At 52.8% G+C, this 23,627-nt stretch overlaps 1 protein-coding gene across 1 annotated transcript in view; it reads left to right on the top strand.

The window, feature by feature from the left end:
* TRIM9 (tripartite motif containing 9) overlaps positions 1-19,683 on the top strand; it is a 75,995-nt gene extending 56,312 nt beyond the window's left edge. The window contains exons 6-10 of the mRNA XM_026056204.1: positions 2,189-2,346; positions 5,548-5,686; positions 15,837-16,140; positions 17,716-17,878; positions 19,479-19,683. Coding sequence (XP_025911989.1) covers positions 2,189-2,346; positions 5,548-5,686; positions 15,837-16,140; positions 17,716-17,878; positions 19,479-19,541 — 827 coding nt within the window. The 3' untranslated portion in view covers positions 19,542-19,683. The remainder of the gene's footprint in view (positions 1-2,188; positions 2,347-5,547; positions 5,687-15,836; positions 16,141-17,715; positions 17,879-19,478) is intronic.
* The last annotated feature ends 3,944 nt before the right edge of the window (positions 19,684-23,627 follow it).

Genomic DNA, 23,627 nt, shown 5'->3' with positions numbered 1-23,627 from the left:
AGTTGGCTGTGACATGGGGAAGCACAGTGGGGCAGGCAGGAGGACACTGAAGGTAGGCCTGTACCTTCAGCTGGTACAAATGAGCTGCCTGGAGGAAAGGCCACCAGCTGAGGGTCTAGCGTGATTCTTCATTGCCATCGCAGCTGGATTTTCTTACTTAGGAGTCATTTACACACACCAGCCTTTCTCAGTGGTTGGACACAGAAAGGTTGTTAATCACACGCTTCCTCTGCAATGATAATGAACGTCTTCAAATAATGGCCCCATTGGTACTTGCTGCAATGAGAGGGATGCATTGGGCATGGCTGCCGGGAGCGCTGTTCGTCACCCATCATTAGCCAGGCCATTATTTTGAAGTGTCAGTAACATTTTTTGATAGTGAGGGGAACCAAACCCAGTGAGGGCTGGATTCGCATTTTGCTTGCACATAGCTCATGGAGACGTTAGCATGTTCCTGTCCTTTCATGTTTGAATTTAGCCCAGGGGGTTATTTTCAATTCATAAGAGCAAATCTTCTGCTAGTTTAGCTGCCTGCCTTCCTCTGTGGTGATGGGGCAGGGTTGACATAGGCTGTCCTCTCGTTTTACCCTGGCTGCGCACATTGGATGTTGAGTTTTGTAGACTTTGCAGAAGGTTGTCATTGGATCCCACATGTCACAGCACCAAGGGGCAGGCAGGACAATACCAGAGGTCTCAATAATGAACAGAGGAATAGGTACGGGGCATCCCTCATGCCTTGCCAGCATGTGTTGGATGCYAGCAGCATCCCTTCCGCTGTATTAGCTGTAACAGGATGCCTTTCTCCACTCCATTCTGCCAAATCACTCTTGTGAGCGGTATTTGCAAGAGCTGCCAGTACTGGCTCAGCCCAGCTTGCAGTTGGCTCCAGTGAGAGCCGACTGCGTCAGTGCTGACAGCTCCTAAAATCCCACTGCTCCTGCTTTGCATTATACACATCTGTGAAGCCCAGAGTAACGGTGTCGCACGTTCAGGACAAAGGTGCTGTTTAACACGCCTCGTTCACTCTTGCGAAGTGCTCTTTGCACCTGTGCCTGGCGTGGAGGACAAGAAACAATGTCCCTGCCAGGCTGCAGATCTCAGCTTTGTGCTACTTAGCAAGTGCTCTGCCAGTGCAGGGGAGTCTGCCGAGCAATTCACCTTGCTCCTCAGCCGCAGCAACCCCCCGGAGTGCCCCTCAGCCTGGTCATGCCTGCTGAGGAACCAACCCAAGATGTGGAGGTGTCGCAGAGGGAAGTGGTGAACCTTTACCAGTGAGCCCATTTTCCTCTCCCAAGCATCTGTGGATTCTCCATGTCTTCTCTGGAGCCTCCATGTCTTCTTTCCCACTGGCTCTTGACAGCTTGTGGACAGTGAGGAAGAGAGGATAGAATATGAGCACCCTGTATTTCAAAGACATTTGGGAGGGCTTTCCCAGGTCAGCGTGAGATGTTTTAGGAGAGTGGCTGTGTCAGTGGGGCATTCCCTTTGCCTGTCATGCTCTTACCTGTCCATGCTTTGCAGAGCAGGAGCAAGCTGCTGTTGCACAAATGCCCAAATACAACCGTTTGAGGAGAAAAAGCCCTGACAGTCCTTTATGTCCCCTAAGTAACTGATGGGCAAAAAGATCAGATGCAGTCCCTATTCTGCAAGGCCTGAGTCTCATCTCTGCTGCTCTGGCATCAACATATTTTGTTGCAGTGAATTTGTGCAATGGAAAAGTAGAGCAGCACTTCTTCATGGGTTGTAGATAAGGACAAGCATCGCTTCAGGGCTAACAATACCAATACTGCTGCAGCCAGCTCTGCAGAGTATGTCTGGGAGAGTTTCACAGATTTGGGGCTGGCTTTTGTGAAGGAGCCAGACAGTTTTATACTGGGTATGTTGTTACGTGGCCATAACTCTCAATAATGTATTAGGAAGAAAGCAGGAAGAAAGCAGAGAAGCTTTGGGAAATCTCAGCTTCACCAGGCAGCAGGGGTCAGGTGGAGCTTGTTTTGAGAAGAGTCCTTTTTGCTTCCTCCATGCCTCATACCCATGAGATCGCAGTTACGTGCCTTGTGCAGCATTGGCTTGGCACTGAGGCAATGAACACATCCTCCATGCTCCACAAGAAACATGCACATAGCTGCAATCTCCCCACTTCTGCTCTGTGATCCTAGCAGCCAGGGTTACACTAATTTGTGTTTAGTTTCCTCTCCAGTGCCGGCACCTCCAATCCTGCAGCTAGAAGAGTGTTGCACCCACAACAACAGTGCCACCTTGTCCTGGAAGCAGCCCCCGTTGTCAACGGTGCAGGTGGAAGGCTACATCCTGGAGCTCGATGACGGGAACGGCGGCCAGTTCAGGGTAGGTGCTCAGAGCACCCTCTTCTCCAAGAAAGCCAGTCCTGGTACAAGGCAGAGCTCCTGCCTCAGGAGCTGCAGAGCCGGGCCCGTACTGATGGGGATGGTGCAAGCCTATGCTCTATGCTTGCCTATAGCTAACAGGGCTGGGCTCAAGCCCARATTTCCTTCCCCTCCCCAACCCTTACATGTGGGAGGCTCTTCAGAGGACACTGAAGGGTGACCCAGCTACAGTAGCCTGCAGGAAGTCTTCAGCTGTGCCCCACACTTCAGGAGGTGCACCTTTCTCTGTAAGGCCCTCATGCAGTGTCAGCCCTAGTTCCCTCCACCCGTCCCATCTTAGCTTGTCGCAGCCTCGTGACTGACATCGGCAGAGGAGATGTCCTAAGGTCCATCTCCAAGGGCCCCTGGCATGGCCTCCTGTGAGGACAGCGAGGGTTTGTGGGCACTCTGAGCTCGGCCGACTCCGCATCCAGATCCATAGCTGGAAGACTTTGCAGGGAGAGGTAGGCTGCAGCTGCTTACAGTGGGAAACGGGCTCCAGCAGTGCAAATCACCAGCTGGAAAGGGCTTGTGAGGCCACAGTGCTGTGATAAACTCTCCTAGCCCCAGACTGAACCCAGCTGACTCAGTGCCGCACCGACACACCAGAACCAAGAACCCAGCCTCCAACGGCAAAGAGAGAGACAGCCCTGTGGGAGGTGGGTGGCTTCGTGCCTGCAGTGAGATGGAGAGGATGCAGGCTCGAGAGACTGCTTGGGTGACCAGAGTTTGAGGAATGCGATCCCATAGTAAGACCCACTTAGTGAGGACCAGCGCTTTGTAGTAAAGCTCCTCTGCTTTGCTGTGGCACCCCCCATTTGTTCCCCATCGTTACTGCGTGCAGGATTTGGCCTGAGCTGAGTGTTGTTTCTTGTACTGGGAGCCTGATGTGAGCGCTGAGCCCTTCAGCTCTTACTCAGGGGAGGAGGGGGCTGGTCACCTTGTTGCCTGAGGGATGCTGAAGTAGGTATTGCCCTGCCATGAAACGACCAAAGAGTTCCCCAGGCTCTTTGCAAGTCCTCTCCTGCCCTGTAAACATGAGGCTTGCCTGCTTGGGTGCTCAGGGAAGCTGATGATGCAGACAAGCTTCAGGCTCCTTTTTTGGGCAAGGTTATTTGGGGAGGGGAGCATTGCTGTTAAATACCTTTCCAGTGGCCAACGTGATTTGCAAGTGCAAAGAACACATTTAAAGCCCCATCATTTTAAGTTGCTAAATATTTCATGCAAGGCATGTTAATCCCCATGAAAGACTCATAGTTTGCCAGCTGCCAGCAAGCAGAGGTGTTTAAGGCCTGGAGACTTTTAAATTGCTGTAATTACACAATTAAAATATGATTTTTCTTGGATCCGACATGCTGATAATTATCCTGGCGTGTTCACATCCACTGAGAGCAGGCACAAAAACCAACACATCACATTTCCTGAATTCAGCCACGAGAAACTCAGTTAGGCAGGAGCCAGAGCAAAACTGAGGCAGAGAAAGGTAACACAGGTGGGTTTTGGTGAGATGTGGGAGCAGGAGGCTGTGTGTGGCAGGGAGAGACCAAGACTCAGCCCAGCCACCCCACCAGGGTGAGGGCAATCCCCAGTGCACCAGTCTTTTCTCCTCTCCTTCCTGCAGGAGTGGGAAGTGCCCTGGCGTGTGCACGGTGCTCCCAGCTCCTGGGGTTGGAGCAGGCTGCCCCCGCCGATGGGACTGAGGGCGTCTGGGTGTGATTTGCACCCAGGACTGGCTCCCCCAAGGTGGGGTGCAGGAGAGGCAGGGAGGCAGTTCTGCCGCGGTGAGAAGGACGCAGTGCAGCTGTAGGCAGGTGTGTGTTGTTTCGATCCACTGCATTGTGCAGCTCGGTGCAGCAGCACAGCTGGTACCATGAGGAGACGTGTCACCGGCTTATCACATCACTGAGCACTTCTGCCCGGAAGCTGGGAGCTGACAGACCTTGTCACGCACTGCTGTGCCCAACGATCTGGGAATGCCGACTGGCACACAGATGACAGTCCCAGGTCGTGGCTGCAGCGCTGCAGTTAAGAGCAGGGTCTGCAGGAGTTGCTGAAGCTGTGTCCTGGCAGATTTGTCATGTTCTCACCCGTGCTTGGAGCCGGTGCTGCTATTTCTCCTCACTCTTGCATCTTGGTCGTCGCTCTGCATGCAGAGATTGGGTCATGGTACAGCCCAGCCTGTTAGTCACCTCCTACACTGCAGGCAGCAGAGATCAGGACAGCATCCTGAGGCAAGAGGACTCCAGCTTTGAGCATTAAGCCAGAACGGGAGTCCTTGCAGTGAGACGGGATAGTTAAGTGGGAGCTATGCTCTCCCATGGGGTACTGGGCGCAGGAGAACCCCTTGGTGTTGGAGCCCAGTAACTCAGGGCCACCTTAGCTTCCCGTCATCCGTCGCGGTTGGTGAGTTTGTTACAAGGCCTACGTTGCACTGCTTGGCCCCGAGCGCTGCCTCGTCGCTGTTCCCAAAGTGCGTTGCAGTTTGTGCTGCCCTGGTCAGCATCGTTAGGCAGGTGGAAGCTGACTTCTCTGCTCTGTATTGCAGGGGAGCTTGCCTGCACCACCCAAAATGAAAGGGGCCAGATTTGAGCATTGGCTCTGTAGCCCGTAGGCGTGTTCACTGCTGTCTCTGCTGTCATAGCGYCGTCTGTTTGAACGAGGTTATGGCAGCAGAAGCGCAACGTGCTGGTGAGTCGCCACCAGGTCTGTGAAATCATCTTGTTTTCTTTCAAGGAACGCTTTGATCCTGACACCCGAGAGTATGCAAATTTGTTTTCTGCAAGGTTGTTTCTGGGGTCCTCAACTCAGTCTGTATTAATTCCTTTTTCTGGCATAACTCCTTTGGGATTTAGCAGGAGATCAGCCGGGATTGATGCCTTATGACTTAGTCCAATATGAATAGCCTATCTTTCCCTACAGAAACTGGTTTAATTGGGCAGTATTGTCAAGGAACAAATCATAGGCTCTGCTTTAGCAATATCCAGGGCTCATAAATCTGCCCCGGATAGCAGAGCATGGCTGAAAGGAGCAGTCGTCACATGTGGAGGCAGCAGTGACAGTACTGCCCAGCAGACCCTGTGAATCACGACCGTAGAGAGCTGTATTCTCACCCCTCGAGACTTGGTGGTCCGGACACTAACACATGCCTGTGCTTGCTTTGCAGGAGGTGTATGTGGGCAAGGAGACCATGTGCACAGTGGACGGGCTTCACTTCAACAGCACCTATAGCGCACGTGTCAAAGCCTTCAACAAAACGGGAGTCAGCCCATACAGCAAGACCCTGGTCCTCCAGACATCTGAGGGTAAGGCATTGCAACAGCACCAGCCCGACGCGCTCGGACACTGCTCACACGCATGCCTGGGGCCCATCCAGCACACCCACAGCTTAGCACTGCAATAGAGGGAGCCGCTCTGCTGGTCCTCTGGCACCTGAGCAATCATGACAGGAAAGCCAGCACCGAGGGGAAGAGCACAGGTTACGTCAGGATCCTTGAACAGTGTCAGAATTTYTCCCTCACCCCTTTTCTTTGCAGAAGACATTCTCTGGGGAGGAGCAGTGTGGGTGCGGTGAGAGGCATCCCAGACAGATATTTGAGATTTGATTGCAGCAGGGTTTTACAAGAGATTTGCACTGACTTATGTTACATGCAGGGGAAGCTCAGAGGTCTTTACTAATTCCCTTTAAAACAAAAAAAAACCCTGACAACATTGCTCCTGATTGACTGAGGGTTGTGCGCAGCTGCACTACGACGTAACCGTATGATGTCTCCTTAAGCCCCTTGGATTGTATGATAGAGATCAGAGGGACTGTGGAAACGCGTGGATGTCAGGGTGTACAAACAGCCATGCCGGCATTGTCRGCAGAGCCGATTACTCCCCTGCCGGCAGGCGCTCAGTTAGAATATTAAACATCCTGTTACAGGCTGTGGGGCAGTCTCCCTGCCTGACTTTAAGTACATTTGTCACACCAGGCACTTAATCCATCGTGGAAAATTGTCTTGATTCTGACATCCAGGTTGAAAGTTGTAAGGCTAGTACAGAGAAATGAGGTGGGAGTTAGAAGCAGTAGGTAATTCAGCTGTGAAAAAGGGAATCATCCCCACASCAGCATATCTGCCACCCCTTAAAGTTACTATCAGAAGAAGAATCCTTCCTTAGGAGTTCTCCACATGTAGAGGAATTATTTTTCCATAAATCCCAGACTAAAATCTCTCTGTTTTCTAAGCCATGTCAAGATTTTGTTGGATACGCGCATAACAAGACCTGGCTTGTAGAGCCAAGGCTCACAGCTGGCTCTAGAACAACACTGTGCTCCTTCAGCCCTGAGCAGTTGTCAGCAGACACAGTCTGGGCTTGGAAGAGAATGAACAGGACTTGTGGAGTTTTTGATAGGGCAGAAAGCAGGTGAGATCCTGCTTGCCATAGAGCACCTCTGGTGGCTTTGAGCAAGGAGAAAAAATGGGTTCTCTGTTGAAAGCTCAGTTACATCACAGGCCACAAAGGCCATAGCACATCCATCTGGGAGCTGTGTGTGGATTTGCGAAGCTGGGCACCAGCTTCAAGGAAGCTGCAAGATTCCTCTGAAGATCCAGCAACTGGACAACCCAAGCTCAGCTCTGCTTTGGGATGGCCAGGGCAGCTCTCCAAACCTGAAGGTCAACAGTTCTCACCAACTTCACTACATGGCTTCACAAGCCTCTGCAGGAGATAACAGAGTTTTGGTTTCTCATCAAATTTGTGTCTCATAAGCTGCATTTGAGACATAGCTTCCTAACCAAAACTGGTTGGGCTTTAAGTAGTCCCAGCCAGGCCTTTGCAGGGGTTCCCTGTGTGATCTTTCCAGCTCTGCTTTCCTCTCACTCATGCAGCTCCCAAATACGAAGGAACCCATGAGATGTCTCTTCATAGCCCCAGCAGGCTGGATTGTGCTTGGAGCTGTGTGTACGGACTGTGCCAGGAAATGGACTTCCCACGACAAAAATTATTCCTTTGTGCATTGAACAAAAGTTTGCTGCATTCAGTCTTTTTACTGAATGGGCTTTTACATTTGTTATTCCAGCACAGAAGAAGAGGGAGAATAAGTCAAATAGGCCTGAAGCATTTTCTGCTCTCAGAGGCAGTCAGAGCTTTCTGGACTCAAAGTGAAGTAAATTACATCTGTGTGCAGCTTCCAGATATCTGAGTGACTTGTTGAATAGAGCCACCTCGCACATCACAGCTGATGTCTTTATTTTTGGCATATATAGCAGCATCAAGCCTTTAAGTGCTGTTTTGTCTGAAGTAGGCTKAACTTTACCCTTCAGCCGTGCTCTGCAGCTTGCTGCAGTGTTTGTGTAAGAGAGGAAGAGAGGGCAAAATAAGAGAGAGACTCAATAAGAAGAAAATATCTTTCTGAACTTGGCTGTCCTGTTGTGAGTGGTTATGAGAAATTCTGCGTAGAGGGTGATATTTAAGAGCTGGCTTCTAGTCCTAACACATGAGATCCTGATCCAAAGCCTGTGGAAGTTAACTGGAGTCTTTCTTTTGCCTCCAGTGAGTAGTGAAATGCACTGTAGAGGATGGAGGAGTGTGAAGCGTCTCACAAGTCCTCAGCATTTGAAGAGAGCAAGGATTAGAAAAATGTAAAATTGTATCTTGGGGACTGCAGGCATATCTCTGTGGTCCTGCCCAACTGAACAGCCAATATGACCCAGACAGCACGGATAGGAATGTCCTTAGGGAAGTCAGCACGCACGCAAGCCTACAGCAAGCTGCAGAGCACCATCCCAGCCTGCAGGATGGCAGCCCTCTTCCTTCTCATCCCACAGGAAACTGCATTTTCCAGTTGAGGAAATTACAGTTCACTCTTTAAAAGCAGATGTTTGGTGCCACCAGCAGGGCAAGGGGTGAGATGACTCCCAGCAGAGAGGTCTTTTCCACAGAGCCATTCCCACACACTGGGCTCTCTGCAGCTCTGGGCTTTCCTGGAGATTAAGATCCTTATTATCTGCCCAGCCAAATGRCAGCAAGGAGCAGAAGGTGATGGCCCTTACCTTTAACTTTGTCATCTCCCTGGCCAATGTCAGGTTATTTCCTGTTCCAAGGCACCAGCAGCTTACAAAGCTTGTCTGGTAACAGCACTGCATGGCTGCCCTCACCCCCAGGAGACCTTAGGTCTCCCCTTGGCCTCTTCTTCCCTAGACTAGACAGCCCCAGCTCTCTTGGTCTTTCTTCATCTGCCAGATTTTCCAGCCTCTGGCCAGTCTCRTGCTGACTTTGGACTCGGTCTGTTTTCCTGTCAGCACTTTTCTGTCTTCATCCTCCCCAGAGCAGGTGTTCCTTGGTGCATTTATAGCTGCAGCGATGGCAGCCTCTGAGAGGTCTGGCTGAAAGCCCTGGCCCTGGTGTGCTGGTCACAGTGGGATGCCAACAGCTGCTCCCAGGAACAGGCRCCCAACGCATGCCAGCAAAGAAGAAGCAGAGGAGATACAAGTGCTCCCAGTTGCAGTAACATTAGAGCCTGCAAGTGGGCTGGTTCCTGGCCTGCTTTCCTCTACAAGATTTCTGAGATGGCTTCTGAGTCCCTCAAGTGTCACCTCTCTCTATGGACTGTCCAGCATCTGGATATCAGRGATGAAGGATTAACTCACCCCATGTGGAGGCAGAGAAGAGGAGCTCTGCARTCCTGGAGGGTACTGTCCCTGCCTGCTCTCCAGTCCCAGATCTTCACTCCTGACTGGTGGAGGGGTTCAGCTTCCCTGCTGCCAAAACCTTCTGCTTCTTTCTTGCCCYTCCCCAACCATCACACTGAGAGCCTGCACTGGGGAAGAGCTGTATGCCCACGAGCTGCCTCCCTTCCCACTGGCTTTGAATGCTCTGGTGGGCTGTTCTCATGGAGAAGACAGGCAAATCCCAGAAAAGGTGAGGAAATGAAAGCAGAAGCCAGAGCTGGGGAAGCAGCTGCCAGCCCTTCCCAGGTCCTGCATTTTGGAACAGATGTTCCCCAGCATCTAGAAGGCCCCACTTGGGCCATCGCAGCACGTGGAAGGTCTCCAGGCTCAGCAGCTCTTGGRACAGGCCCTCAAAGCCTAGTGACAGCTTTCTCCAAGCAGACCAAAGCATGGTCAGCAGCAGATTGCATGCATCATACCACAAGGCCTGACTGCTAAAGCCAAAAGAGACCCTGACTACAGGGTTGTTTGGGTGTGAGGAAAGAGCTTGTGAGTCCCTCACCCTTCTCTCAGATGCTCTGAGTCTCCAGCTCTGGGCATGACTGCAGAGTTTCAAGGTGAGTTTGTTTTTGGCTTCTTGTTTTCAGGTGCCGCCTTTGCTGAGATACAAACCTGGGAGTTTTAGGTTTTAGGAGCAAAGAATAAGGGAGGAACACCTGGATTGTCACATCCTGTCCCTGCCACCCCCTCTCTCAAGATCCCAAACTTGGTTGGCTCTGCTAACCTCTTGAGCAGCAGCTCCCAGCTGTTTCTGCCACCTGCCTGGGATGGAGATGTGGCAAAGCAGCTTGGGCACCACAGTTTGAGAGCCCTTCCCCAGCCTAGTCAAGCACCGGAAGCTTTCCTCTTCTTTCAAGCTCTTTCTCAAGCTGTGAAAAACCCAGTCCGTCAACTGGGGCTCAACTTAGTCACCTAACAGCTGTGGAGTGACCTTCAACAGCAACGAGACCTTGTTAACCACCATCATTTGGAAAGGGCTGAACAACACAAGGGGAAATACACTGCAAAGAGCAATAGAAACATAAGAGTGGTCCTGCTGGGTCAGACCAGAGGTCTGTCGAGCCCACTGACCTCACTCAGCTGGGGACAATAGGAGACAYTAGTTAGGGAGAGCGCATGAGCCTGGCTTCTCTGTGGTCTGTTCCCCTCACTGTCATTAGATGTTAGAGGGCACATCCCTACCTAGTCTTGAACTCTGTTTATTGACCTGCTGTGCAGTAATGTTTCTAACCCATTTCTGAACCCACTGATACTCCTTGCGTCCACAGCCTCCTGCAGCAGTAAGTTCCAGAGTTATAACCCACCATGCAAAGAAATACTTTCTTTTATGTGTTTTAACATGATTTCCAGCTCAGTCCATRTTCACAGCTGAGAGAGACAGGAAGGCTGGGAATATAGTGTCTGGGAGTTTATCTGATTTAAATGTGTGGAGGATGGTGGATTCTACATTTTCATGATAAAATACCACTTGACAAAGGCTAGGGAAGGAGTTACAGGAGGTAATTGTGACAGTGGGGGACTGGATTTGCTGACCCAAGAGGTTCCCTCTAGTCTGACATTTTGCTGTGAATCACATGGGTTAAATTCTTATTGTAAGGCTCAGATGTGTTTTGACAGGTACAAAGAGATACCAAGAACACAACATCCTGAACAACCTTTGAGTAAGGTGGGTGCTTGGTGGTACGTAGGGTAATACGATTTAGCACAGCCCTGCAAAATACCTTTGCAGCATTACCAGCTCGCTAGCAAAATGACACATCTAGCCTTTATGCCAATAATTATTGTGCACAAAGAAGGTACGAGGCTTTTATTAAAGAAAAATGGGAAGTGTGTATGGTAACTTGTGAATTTTTTTAGGTGCGTTTCGTTACTGTGAAGAGTCGCCGGACTCATTTTAAGGAAAAGCATATTGAATTTGTCTTGATGACATGGGARTATTGTGGAAGATGAAAATATGTTTATTGCTGATACTGTCAAAGGCAAGGCTTTCCTCAGTGGTGTCGCTGGGCTGCACAGCATCAGACATTTCTGCTCCACGCACCATACGCACATCTACCTGCACACACTCTGCAGCACAGCAGGGTCCGTGCACGTTAAAGCACCTGTGCTCTGGTCTGCGGCCTGGTGTGAAGCCGTCCAGCAGACCTGATTTCTGATCTCTAGTTTGCATTGATCTTACGTTTAGACACGCAGTCAGAAGAACAGACCCTCCCTTTTCCAGTGCCTTTGGAAAGATTGCAGCTTCGTAGAATGAGTCCTTTCTCCTCCACCCTTAATCTACAACCCAGCTTTCCGGGGAGATCCTACTTTGAGCTAAGATCTTCGGCCCACCAGCTGAGCTTGCATTCTTCTTTACAGTCCCTGAATTCAGCCGGTGAGCTGAGTATCTCTGGCATTTCCTCTTGATCTGTGCTTCTGGGCATCTCCAAAGTATTTGTTTGTTTTGTTCTGTTTTGTTTGTTTTTCCCATGACATGCGGATGGCAGGGGGAACTTGTTCTGTTTGTCAGTGGCCTGCTCCTGACGCCGAGGGAATTTTGATGGTGTAGTTCTCGTGGTGTATTCATCTGTATGTACCAGCACAATCAATCAAGGCGTGGGGTGACCGAGCAGCACAGTAATTCCTTATGGGAGTGCTGTTCTTTGCAGGGCCGCATCTTTATTGGCATTTTGGCAGTAGTGCTGGCGTGGCTGAACTATTTTGCCCAGCAAGCCAGCAGAGCAGATTCCTGATCTCTAGTTTGCATTGATCTTGTGTTTAGACACAGTCAGAAGAACAGACCCTACCTGGGAGAAATCTGTGGGGACATTTTGACAGTTTGCTTTCCCTATGCAGCCAGAAAATGCAGCCTCTGCTGTGAGATTTTGTTCTGTGAAACTAGTTCACTCAATGAAATCTAGACCTCGCAGACCTCTTGAGAAAGAAAAAGTCTAGACGCAAGCAAGGTCTAGCTAAGACTAAGAATCTAGTGCACAGACCTTTTGCAGTCTGGCTTCTTAAGACACTGAAGATGCGAGCTCTCATCAACTCAGCTTTGAGCACTGGGCTCGGCTTTGGGAAAAGCAGACGTGGTCATGTTGAAGTCTTGTTTGCAGCAGAGCAGAGGAARCCACCTCAGTGACACTTTAATCATCTGGAAGCACCCACAAGCGCTTTGCTTGCCTCCTTGTGCCTGGTCTTCGCAGGCTGTGGTGGGACGTAGGCAGTACAGACAGAATGAGTGACTCTATCTGGCAGCCAGCAAAGGAGCGACAGGCACGGGACATCTCGCAGAGCTATTTTCTAACCAATCTTTGCACATCTTCCGTTGCTAAAGATCCTGGGCCCTGATTCTTCCGCCACACTGGATTTACACCACTCCATGGGCTCCAATGGAGTAATTCACGGCTTCCTCTGGTGTAAGCCCAGGAAGAATGGGGGTCCCTGATTGTTTTATTTCCATCCCATAACCCGGAATGAGGAATGCTGCAGCATGAGCGTTGCCAGAATAACCGGGGGCACTGCCCTCTATCAGCAACTTTATTTTCTTTGTGCTTTTTATGTTTTTCCTCATTGTACCGCTGTGCGCTAATGGCTTGAACTCTGTTTCGTTATCGGACGTTTCTTACTTTGTGTCCAGTGTACCGAGATCGCCTGTGATGGCTCTGAGCAATACTTGTATGTGGAGTACGTATCTTTGCAGTCACGGGCTGGGGTGGTGGGGCAGGGCAAAAAAGGGGTCTTGAATTTGCCAATGTATCCATGCTGTTTTGTAGTCAGGCGAATTTGTATTACAGTGAAGCACGGAGACCTTGAAAACCACTCTTTGAGAAGGGGGGCACGGGGCGCGATTCATTAAAACGGCCTCGGCGGGTGCTGCTTGGCGCCCTGCCAGCGGTGCTCTGCGCGGCRGGGAGCACGGCAGCTGCAAGAGCATTCCCACCAGCGAGCAACGCAGCCGGGGGGGAAAGGCCTGTTTTTTTGGTCAGATTTTAACCAATCACAAAACTAGACAGGAGTTTCTTTAAGAAACAGCACCCAGGTGCCCTTCGGTTCTTCCCAGGGGTTTGGAGGCCGCTGGAGACCCCAGGCAGAGCTGCAGTCCAAAGCGAGAGAAGCACTTTGGGTTTGTCCACTTCCCCTGAGCTCCCCTCGCTGGAAATGGCTCGCTGGGACGTGCGGGTTGTGCAGGGAAGCCGCAGGGCGCCTGTAYACCTGGTCCTGCCGGAGAGGCTGTGGAGCATAATTACTCCTAAAATGCAGCAGAAACTGATCTGCTACCTGGAAAATCCACCGCAACCATCAGCCTTAGCCACTTTGCTCCTCTCTTGCCCAGACTCCAAACGCTGCAGGGGAAACTGCCCAGAATAGCTAGACAGTCCCTATCCCACATGAGACACTGGTGACTGCTCCTCTTCTGTCCATCCCTTTTTGCTCGGAGGAGTGTGTTTTAAGTGATTCAGTTCAATCTAGAGAATATTTACCAAGTGGCCCAAATATTCTGGCACTGCTAAAAGTTCCTGCCTCTTTTCTGGAGGAAAGTCCAAAGCCACAGGATCCAGAGCTTATAGAAATCAGATTTCATGCTCTTGAAGGCTATAACAGGATCTGGCCATGAAAGACTGATATTTAAACAAGCCCAATGGTCAGCAGCTAAAATCGCAGGTCGTATTTGTGGCTCCACACCATGCTCTTTGGCTTTTAATGAATCAGGCCTCCAGTGGTTGGTTGGATGCTTCGTTAATGATTAAATGCTCATGAGTGTTTTTCAGGAGAACAGTTGTTGTTTCTTAGCTTTGATGTGTGAAATGTAGTATCTCTTTATAGGATGCAATTTTGACACACAAGCAACGCCTTACTCTCAATTAGGCAAGTATATTTATTACAGTTAAGTGGCACCTACTCTATGTTGCTCATCCTTTTTTTTTTTTATCTGTATCTTTTCTTTGGCGAGTGAGCAGATCTCCTGCGCGTACCCTGCTTGCAGGGCACTCTCCAGCGTCATGGCAGTGGGCAAATTTGAACGAAGAATGGTCATTGCTGTATGATGTCATGGCATTTTCCCCTTTATGGCTTTAAAGAGAAGCCTGAAGTCAGTGCTGTGGAAAAGGCCCTGTAATTAAGAACTGATCCTTCCACTCGGAGCAATGTGTATTCCAGTTCAGTAAGGGCACTTGAACATTTGCCAAATATCAAGTAGGTGATTAGCCTCTCTGCAGCTAATTGGAGCGCTCCTGGCAGATGCATGTCTCTCTGATTCAGACTCTTGACCTGATTATTCCAAGCTGAGAAAACTTGCGCTTCCTTCTGCCTTCTCCTGGAGAAGCAGTACTCAGCAGCCTGCAAAACCAGGCCCAGTCATTCCTCCTGGATCCCTGTAAATAACACAGCACGCTCCGTTCCTCAGGCTGCTCACACGCCGTGCAGTGTAACATGCGTGCAGCTTACAGCGCGGGTCCATCGTGAGTCCGTCTCTCCACAAATGTCAGTGTTTGCAAAATACGAAAAGACCCATGCACTCACTGGAGGAGCAGGCAAGCAAAGATTATTTCTGATTCCTTCTTTTACTGAATGCCAACTTTACTTCCTGTTTTCTTTCCTGCATGCCTTTCACTGGAATGACAACAGTTGACATTAAAAAAATGGTGGCAGGTACGGAATCACATCTATTGAGTTACAAAAGCGGGGCGTCCGAGTGCATGTGAGCTGTCTTGTGAAACGAGCCAATAAATYGATGAATAAATCTCACCGGTGTTTTATTTTTCAAGGCGTATTTACCGTTGCAGGCATGAGAGTATTTTGTGGATATGTCAGTTCACATTTCAGTGACCACTGGAGAAAACCACCTGTGAAACTTGGATAGTGGCTTGTGAAACCCTGTGCCTCTGTGTTGTCAAGAACGTGACACTGTGTCTGTCAGATTGCCAGTAACCGAGTCCCGTGTGTTTAAACCAGCAGCTGTGTTGGGTCGCGGAGGTTCTTGAGCGTTTTCCAGCGTTCCTATGAGCTGGATCTTGTATTACGTGTGGCCGGTTGCTCCGTAGGGAGGTTCCTCAGTGTTGCGTACTGTCTCCGTAAATGTAGACCTGTCTATGTGCTTTTGGTTCCTAGAACTGCGAGCCCTCAAATGCACACGCACAGTTTATCTGCTGATCTTCGGTCCCCCTTCCCACACTGGCTCTGACCCTCCAAACCGTTGCTCACATGAGTAACCTTAAGTCATAAGAGTCGGTATTAATGTTTACATTATGCTAGGACCCAGAGCCCTGACCAGGATCTCAAGTCTCCTTCTGCTGGGGCCAGATTTTAAGAGMTTGTAAAGATCGTGGAGGCTAGCTAGCTCAGACAGACGGATGGCGGGAGGGGACAGCGGGCCTTGTCGTGACTTCCCTGCAGACAGACAGCAGGGGAGCAGCAAGAGTAAAGCTCAGCTGAGTCCCAGCCCCGGCCGTAACCACTCAGCCACGCTGGCAGGCTGCAGCTGCGCAACCTCAAGCTGCCCATAGCTTCTGTAAGTGATCCCACCTTGCAGATTCCCCTTGGGAGCGAGGAGTCCTCTCCCATGCGTAGCTGCCACTGAAGCAGCGCTTCTCCTTGCTGACGTACCTGGTGATAAGCAGCCCCAGTCCCAGCCCCAGCTGCAGCTTGGAGCTAAGTGTTGGCCCTGCATGGAGCATGTGCTGTTTCTTGTCCGGTCCGTGTGCCTTGGTTGCTGAAGTTTGTGTGCCCTCCAGACTAACCTGATGTTGTTTGTGTGTTCCAGTTGCTTGGTTTTCTTTCGATCCTGCCTCTGCACATGCTGACATCATCTTTTCTAATGACAACCTGACTGTCACCTGCAACAGCTATGATGACAGGGTTGTGCTGGGGAAAACGGGCTTTTCCAAAGGGCTCCATTATTGGGAGTTGTCGATCGATCGTTACGATAACCACCCTGACCCGGCCTTTGGCGTGGCACGCATTGATGTCCTGAAGGATGCCATGCTGGGCAAGGATGACAAGGCCTGGGCCATGTACGTGGACAATAACCGGAGCTGGTTCATGCACAACAATTCGCACACCAACAGGTACGCCATCTGCAACGGGGTCTTCCTCCTAGAGACCACAGCCCAAACTCAGCCCCGATGGAAGAGACCCTGGCTTTTCCAAGGCACACACAGGAGGGGTGCATTAACTCCTAATCACCCTTCCTAGAGTACGTGCCCTTGCCCGACACACAGGACAGTCTCTGCCTCCCTGGTTGTGCCCTGCTCCAGCTCTTTCTTCCTTCCGTGCTGTGACCTGTTCTCACGCTGACCCCTCCCCAGGCATGCACTGCACCAGTGTGAGTAATGCTCCCCTCCAGTTAACACCCAAAGCCTTATAATATGTGCAACGGGAAAATGTTGGCTGCATTTATCCTTGTGCCACAGCTAGTGTTCGCTTTCCCCGTGGGCCAGTGGATCCAGGGGCTTTAAAGCTTGTGGTAGCTTGCGTAGGGCCCGGTATTATCGTTCTTCAGCCTCAAGGGCCTCAAGGGAGTCTGCAGGTTTTGAAGTGGGCCCTGCAGGTCTGTTGCCAGGCCCACTTGCTTTCCTCCAGTTGTGTTGCTGTGGCTGCTCTGGTAGATAGCTTTGCCCTCAGGGATGTGTGGTCTCAAGCGGAGAGAGCCTCTGCAAAAGGCTTTCAGGAAGAGGTCCTCTTGCCTTTATCCAGCCCAGGCTGAGGAGGGGTCAGCAGCAAACCATGGGGTCTTCACACTCCAAAATGTCTGTTAGTGTTGGGGTCAGTGTCCTCCAGAGTCTCCTCTCACCTTCACAGCTTTTCTCCCAGGCACCCTGCAGTGCCAAAGAGTGTTTTTTCTGACTCCTCAGCCTTTCTATCAACCCTGTCCCCCACCAGACTGTAGCAGCCTGACAGTTTTATCATCTCTCCTGTTCCCTGCTCTCCATGAAGATTATCTACAGAGCAAGGGAAACTCCCCTAGCCACCAGTCAGTCCAGCTGGTATCTAAAGCTCAACCCGGAGACATAACAGCTCCTTGCACAAGGTGCTTGCTAGCCCCAGGGGCCGGCAAGTGTGGCCGCAATGGGTTCAGGTCATGGCTTGGCTCCTAGGTAAAGTGTGAAGTTCAGCATCATCAGCCTTTAAGAGGAGGTGGCTGTAGAGTCAGAGGGATGTTTTGTGGGACACCAGAGCCCTTGTGTTAGTCCTGGAGCTACTCCTGCAGAGGTTCCCATTGTCAGAAAGAATGTGATTCTTTTGCTGTTCTCAAACTGGATGATTTCTACTCTGTTCTCAACCAGATGAACTCCCGCAGACTCCTCTTTCCACCTTGTTGACTGCAGTTTTGCAGTGATGGAGGAGCCCATCTTCTGAGCCCATCTTCTCCTACGCAACTCAACCAAGCATGCAATAACTGTGAAATGCTGCCCTCAGACATGGGGAACCTGACAGACACGCAGGGGTGGAGTCTGGCTGGTTCCTCTCTAGTTGACAGTACCGTACAGGCCACGTACGCCCAGCAGATTGTCCTAGGAACAGAGCTGTGGCAGCAGGGGATAAGTCTGTGCCCTGGTAGGGGCTGTGGCCTGAACCCTGAGCAGGGAGCATGGTGGACATTAAGCCACAGAGATGCTCTCATTTTCTTCTTGCCCCTGCAGAACCGAGGGTGGGATAACGAAAGGTGCCACGGTGGGAGTGCTCCTTGATTTGACCAGGAGAACCTTGACGTTCTCCATCAATGAGGACCAGCAAGGGCCTGTCGCGTTTGAGAACCTGGAGGGCCTCTTCTTCCCAGCTGTCAGCCTGAACAGGAACGTGCAGGTAGGTGCTTTGACCGGGCTGCGTGGAGGAAGGGGCTTGACCACAGCAGCATGTGCTACATCTGAGCTTGCTGGCACACTCGTGTCTCTGAGGCACTCTCTTCCTCTAACGCTGCCATTGCTGCAACTGGTGTTAATGCTGTGCAGCATGGGGAATTCATGGAGTGGAGAGCTTGGGAAGAGCAAGAATAGAGTCTCTAAAATCGAGACATGCCTTTCTGCAGCAGTTGCTTCCTCTGGCTCCCTGCTGCAGGTTTCTCCATCAGGGCTGATAAAGCACCGGGATTCTTCCAGCCCCATTTGTTTGATGGGGTTTGACAACTCTCTTTTCTGATACTACCCCCAAGGAGCCTCAGGGCTCTCATATCTCTCCTAGGACCCAGATATGAACATTAGCAGGGAGAAGGGCATCTCGTAAAGCCTGTTTTCCGCTGGGGAGTTCCAGACCCATCTTCTTTCCCTTTCTGCCAAGCACTTAGCTCTCCAGAGCATCACCAAGTGGTGGTTCTCTGAGCCGATCTGGTATTTTCATCTTTCAGTTTTCTTTTCTCGTCACTAATCTCTTCCTTGCTATCATCTACCAAAGAGTCGCTCGTGTTCACTGTGCCTGGCTTTGGTACATCCCCTCCCTCACCTTTCACTCCGCCAATACTACGCAAATGCCCAGGCCCATCCTAGGAGATGCTGGGTGAGACTGCCCGTAACAGATGACCTCAGGGCCCTAACCCTCCTTTCCTCCAGCTGGAGAGAGAAGAGGGCTGCTGCCCTTCTCCCGAGCTCCCCGCCAGCGTTGCAGCGCAGTAAATCACACCGCCTGCCCCTCCATCCTTGCAGAAGGAGGAGGCTGCCCTGGCTTGGGGAAGGGCTGGCAGACGTGTGACGTGCCCAGGACTGCTCAGGCGGTGTGGGGGGTCCGAGCCCAGCGGCTGGCCCTGCACACCAGGCTGCCGTTCCTCCCACGGGGCTTGTCGTCCACGAGCCTTCAATGGGCACCCCTCCCTATGGCAGGTACGCCTGGAAACCGTGACCAAAAAACATGCTATCCACTTCCCATTTAATTAGAAAACATTAAAGAAGCCCATCTTGCTTGCAGTGCTTCTAGAGCTTGGTGTATTAATTTGGTACGGTAAAAATGTCCTGCTCCTTGACGGGTTTAATTTCTACCACAATTCTCTATGTAACCCTCAGAGATAAGCGCATTTATGGAGCCCCTCTGCTTCCTGACACTTCAATAGGCAAGACAGCGCTTGAAATCCCCAGACAATAGGAAAGTCCTGTGGGATGCTGATAAAAGGCTGCTAATAAACCCAAGTCGTCCATTATCCTCCTCCTTCAAAGGTGTATGAGTARTTAAAATGACTCTAATTAAGATGGAAATAATTGTATTTTGGACAAAGTTCTCCATGCATTTGAATCTGAAGGGGRAAATGCTGCTATTCGGTAGAGGGAATTGTCTGTGCCGAACTGCTCCCCGTTACGAGGAAGATGTATATTCGGGGCAGGGGTCTTGGTTCGGGCCACGAGCTGGTGCCACGTGGTGATGGAGCCGTGCAGCACGGCGCTGGTGCCATGAGTCCCCGCTAACCCAGCTCTCGTTGCAGGTGACGCTGCACACCGGTTTGCCCGTCCCCGAATTCTACACCTCCAGATCGGCCATGCAGTAAGGACGCTCGGGGGGCCGGCTGCCTCTCCTCAGGACGAGCTAAGCCAGCCCGTTCCCTCCTTTGGGAAGAGGCCTGCTGATGAGCTGGAAGATCTTTGCTCAGCTGGTAACTGGAGACCAGGGGAAACAAAAAGGGAAAGACGAAACTGGCTTTTCTCCACCCTCCAGCACCTCCAGCGCTGTCCTATGTGTGTACGCTTTGCTGTTTAGCTCTTTTGGCTGATGAAGTACCTAGGTAGCCTGAGATATTACTCAATGTCCGCTTTTAGGTTTGGTTCTATTTATTTGATTTGGGGTTTTTAGGGGGGAGGSGGGGGCGGTTCCGTTCCGTTTCGTTTCCAAGAGAGCTTTTAGTCACCTCATCGCATGGTGGTTAGCGGTGGGACCGGGCTGACCGCCGCGGGGCAAGACCGCTGCCGGGCGGAGGAAGGCTCCGCACGGAGAAACCGCGGAGGGACGCGGGGAGGGACCCCCGCGACAGCAACGCTTTTGCCCACGCCGCTCACCTTACTTTGCAGGCTCGCTCTTTCCCCGTGGCCGCTCTCGCAGAGCACCCTCGGTCGCGTTTGTAGACGTTGGTCTGGGATCACCAGCGAGTCTCCGGAGCCCGGTGGGACGCACCGCTGCCGAGCCGGTCGCGCTGGCTCAGGCGAGCAGCGCCCGTCTGCGTCTCCCCGCGCACCCCCTGCCCACGCTCTCCCTCACAGCCATTGGGTGATTTTTGCCAAGCCGTGCTTAGGCTGCCCCTAGTTAGGCTTAAGGTCGGCCGGAGGCGAGGGTCGCGGTTCGGCTGCGATTATCGCCGGGTCCCCGCGGAAGAGCGACCTGAGTGTCCGGTTCTGCCATCCGTCATCCCCCAGAGGTTGCTGTGCGGCTCGGTCGGTGGACCGGGGAGCTGGCCCGTTCCCAGGTGCTCCCAATCCCAACACCCTCCGGCCCGGAAACCCGCGCTCACGCCTGCTCCGCGGCTCCCGCCCAGCTTCCCACGAAACAGTGCCAGCAAACACGCCACAGCCATACGCCGGAGAGCCCTCGCTCGGCTCTCGGGAGATTAGCGTTTATTTTTTTATAGTTGCCGTATTAAAAAAAAATCTAGCCTTAAATACTACCTGATAGTGTCCTTTCTTTCACAGGAGAATTCATTGTGCGGCGAGGGTCCGACCGGGAGCCCGGGGACGGGGCGAGAAGCGTTGGCTTCTTGCTTCCCTAAGGAGAGAGACGGGCTGCACGYGCGTGCCCCGACGCTTTTCTTTCCGGCCATTTATCGTCTCTCTCTCTAGCTTAGCTGGCGGGGCTGGAGAAGGCGCCGGGTTCGGGTGGGAAAGCGGCCGCCGAGCCGAGGAGGAGGGCTGGGGGGCTAAAGGCGGGAGAGGCCAGCGGAGGACGTGGTGTAGATAGACCATCATCCCCTCCCGGCGCGCCCTCTCTTTAGGAGGGCCTCATTCGTCACCTGGTTGCTCTAGCAGGAGGTTTACCTAATTTACCGAATGGGTGCTATCTTGGTCATTCACGCCGACCRGTTTCGCGGAGCGACGGGAGAGCCGCGTTGCGGGACAACGCCGAGCAGCTCGCCGGTTAATCCCGTTGGGAGCCTCAGTGGCCGGGTCACTCTGGACTCATTTCTCAGCCGTTACTCCAGTTCTTGATGATGTTCATGGTGCTTATTAGACTCCTAGTGACTTGTAACATGTAGTTCCCACTGTACTGCGATGATATAGCTGCATACAGCCGCTGTACTAAAGAGAAGTGTTATGTTTGCTGTTCTAATAAAGGACTTTTATCACAGACCGGCGGGGCTCCCCGAGCGTCTCTGCGCCTCCTCGGCCCCCCGCGTGGATTTCCAGCTGCCGGCTGACACGCGGAGCCGGCCCTGCCCATCACTCGCGGCTCGCCGGCCCCCGGGGGGGTTTCCAAGTCCTTTAAGACGGTGCCAATTCGGAGCAGATAGTTGGGTCTTAGACCGAACACGTAGCTGCTGCCTCTTCCAGCCACGTGCAAGGGTGCGCGGGTGCGTTTGGGTGTTCAAAGCCCCAAGGCCCCAGCGAGGTGCGGGGAGGGCGCTGGGGACCCGTCTGCTGTCCGGGAAAAGCGACTTTCCGAGCGCGCCCCGCYGGCGAGCCGCGGCCTTCCTGCGCTTCCTCCGTTTTTGACGCTCGCCTAGCGTCCCGTCAGACACGCCGCTAACGAGAGCGTGATGAACGAGTCGTCGCTGGTAAATGGGATTCCTAATTGCTTTCGCAGGGTGCCGATCGCCCCGTGTGCTGTTTGCCGTTTATCTCAGTGACGCAGCGGCGTCTCTTAATTGCCTGGCAGATCCCAAGGGGATAAATAGCCGTCGCCAAACGCCAGGCAGCCTGGGAAGCCGCCGGGGCGGATAAGAGGGAACAGCATTAATTGGGCTGGTTGGAAAGCTTTCCGAGCCCCCCCGCCAGCCCCAGCACTCAGGTAGCCGCCCGCGGGCCCTGGCAAGATTGCTCCGTTTTTTCGGGCACACTGCTGGATTTTAGAACCCAGCCGGCACCAGCACGCAGTCAGCTCACGCCGCTTTCCTACACCAGAAATCACGGAATTGAGGAGGGAGCGCAGCATCGATAGAGTGGATAGATATCGTTCGATCGATATTAATGTCTCCTTCAAGTTTTGTAAGAGTGCCCTGAGAGAGGAGCTTAAACGCCAGGCCTCTGAGCTCATTACGGGATTGAGTCCAGGGCTAAAGAAAACCGCTACTGCGGGAAGCGATTGCATTAATGGCTCAGGCTGATGCTCCTCCTTTCCGGAGGGGGAACCTGCCCAGGACTCCGGACGTACGGGAAATTGCATCCTGCGCCCCGGTAAGCCACGTGCCAGGGCGAAAACCCCTCCGTGCCGGCCTGACTTACCTGGCTACGGATGTTTTCTAGACCTGTGGCAGGGTTTCGGCTGTGCTCAGAGACACGGTACCCGGTACGGTTTGCAAAACCGGCCGCGCGCTGCGTCTCGGCTGCAGCTTTCGCTCGAGCCCTGCAAAGCTGGAGGCCTTTTGGGGGCTGCACAACCCCCCCCCCCCCGGGGCCCGGCTCCCGCACCCGCGCTTAGCAGCACGTGGGGCGCTTTGCACGGCTTTCCCTGCAATTCCTGTGTGCGCCGGAGGCCAGGTGCACGGGGTGCTCGGGACCTTCCTCGATGCGCTCAGCACCCGCTGGGGGGGGGGGGCTTTAATCCTGCACCATCAAGTCCCTTAAAATGATATTGGTGCTCTTCACTCCTAGCTAGCTGCTCGCTCGTTTTTTTTTCCCCCCCCCTTTGGCGGGGGCATAAGGAAGCAAACGGGTGAACATCTCTTTCCCGGCTGAACCCACACGGCGAGACGCTAACAAAACACCTTGGAGCCCATCGAGCCCGAAGGGCCGGAGCGACGCGGGGCCGCTGTGCTCACCGTCACGGAGGAAACCACCACTTGCAACAGGCAGCTCGGACGCCCGTTTAGCCGTCAGCCGCTTCCTCCGGCAGTGCACGGCAAGGCCGGCCGGTCGCCTCCTCGCAGCCGCGCTGCCTCTTAACGCCCAGTGACTTCCCGTGGCTTTGAAGCGCTGCTGCGAGTTGGAGGACACGCTGTCCTTGACAGCGGCCGGGGCCGTGCCGGGCACCGCGGGAGTTGCGCGGGGGTGGGATTTTGGTAGCGGGAGCAGCTCTGCACYGCCCTGCCCAGGCCCGGGGCTTCAAGGCAGCACCTGCGGGAGCTGCCGTAGCCCCGCTCCGCACGGCGGCGGAAGGTTTCGCCATCGCGCTCATGGCACGCCGCGGCCGGCTTATCTGGCTCGGCCGTTGCTGTGCGGTTTAGCGCTGCAGGGAAAGCGCACGGGCCTGGAAAGGCTGGGCCGACATCGCCGCGGGGAAGGGCAAGGGGAAAGGCTGTTGCGTTATCTATGATGTTGGTGCATTCTTGCCCTCCAGAGGAGAGCGAGGCAGGAGGCCAGGGTACCGCCAGACGCTGAAGTCAGGCGGGCAAGGCAGAGGCGGGAGCCTTCCCCTGGGGCTGATGCTTTGCAGCGCTGGGAGCCGAGAAGAGACCCGGTGCTAGAAGAGCGAGGAGAGGGGCAGGGGGAGA

This window comes from Apteryx rowi, unplaced genomic scaffold (genome assembly GCF_003343035.1).
Source record: "Apteryx rowi isolate R43461 unplaced genomic scaffold, aptRow1 scaffold_13, whole genome shotgun sequence".
NCBI lineage: Eukaryota > Metazoa > Chordata > Aves > Apterygiformes > Apterygidae > Apteryx > Apteryx rowi.
Note: the sequence above shows the minus strand (reverse complement) of the source record. Positions and strands in the feature narration are given on the sequence as shown.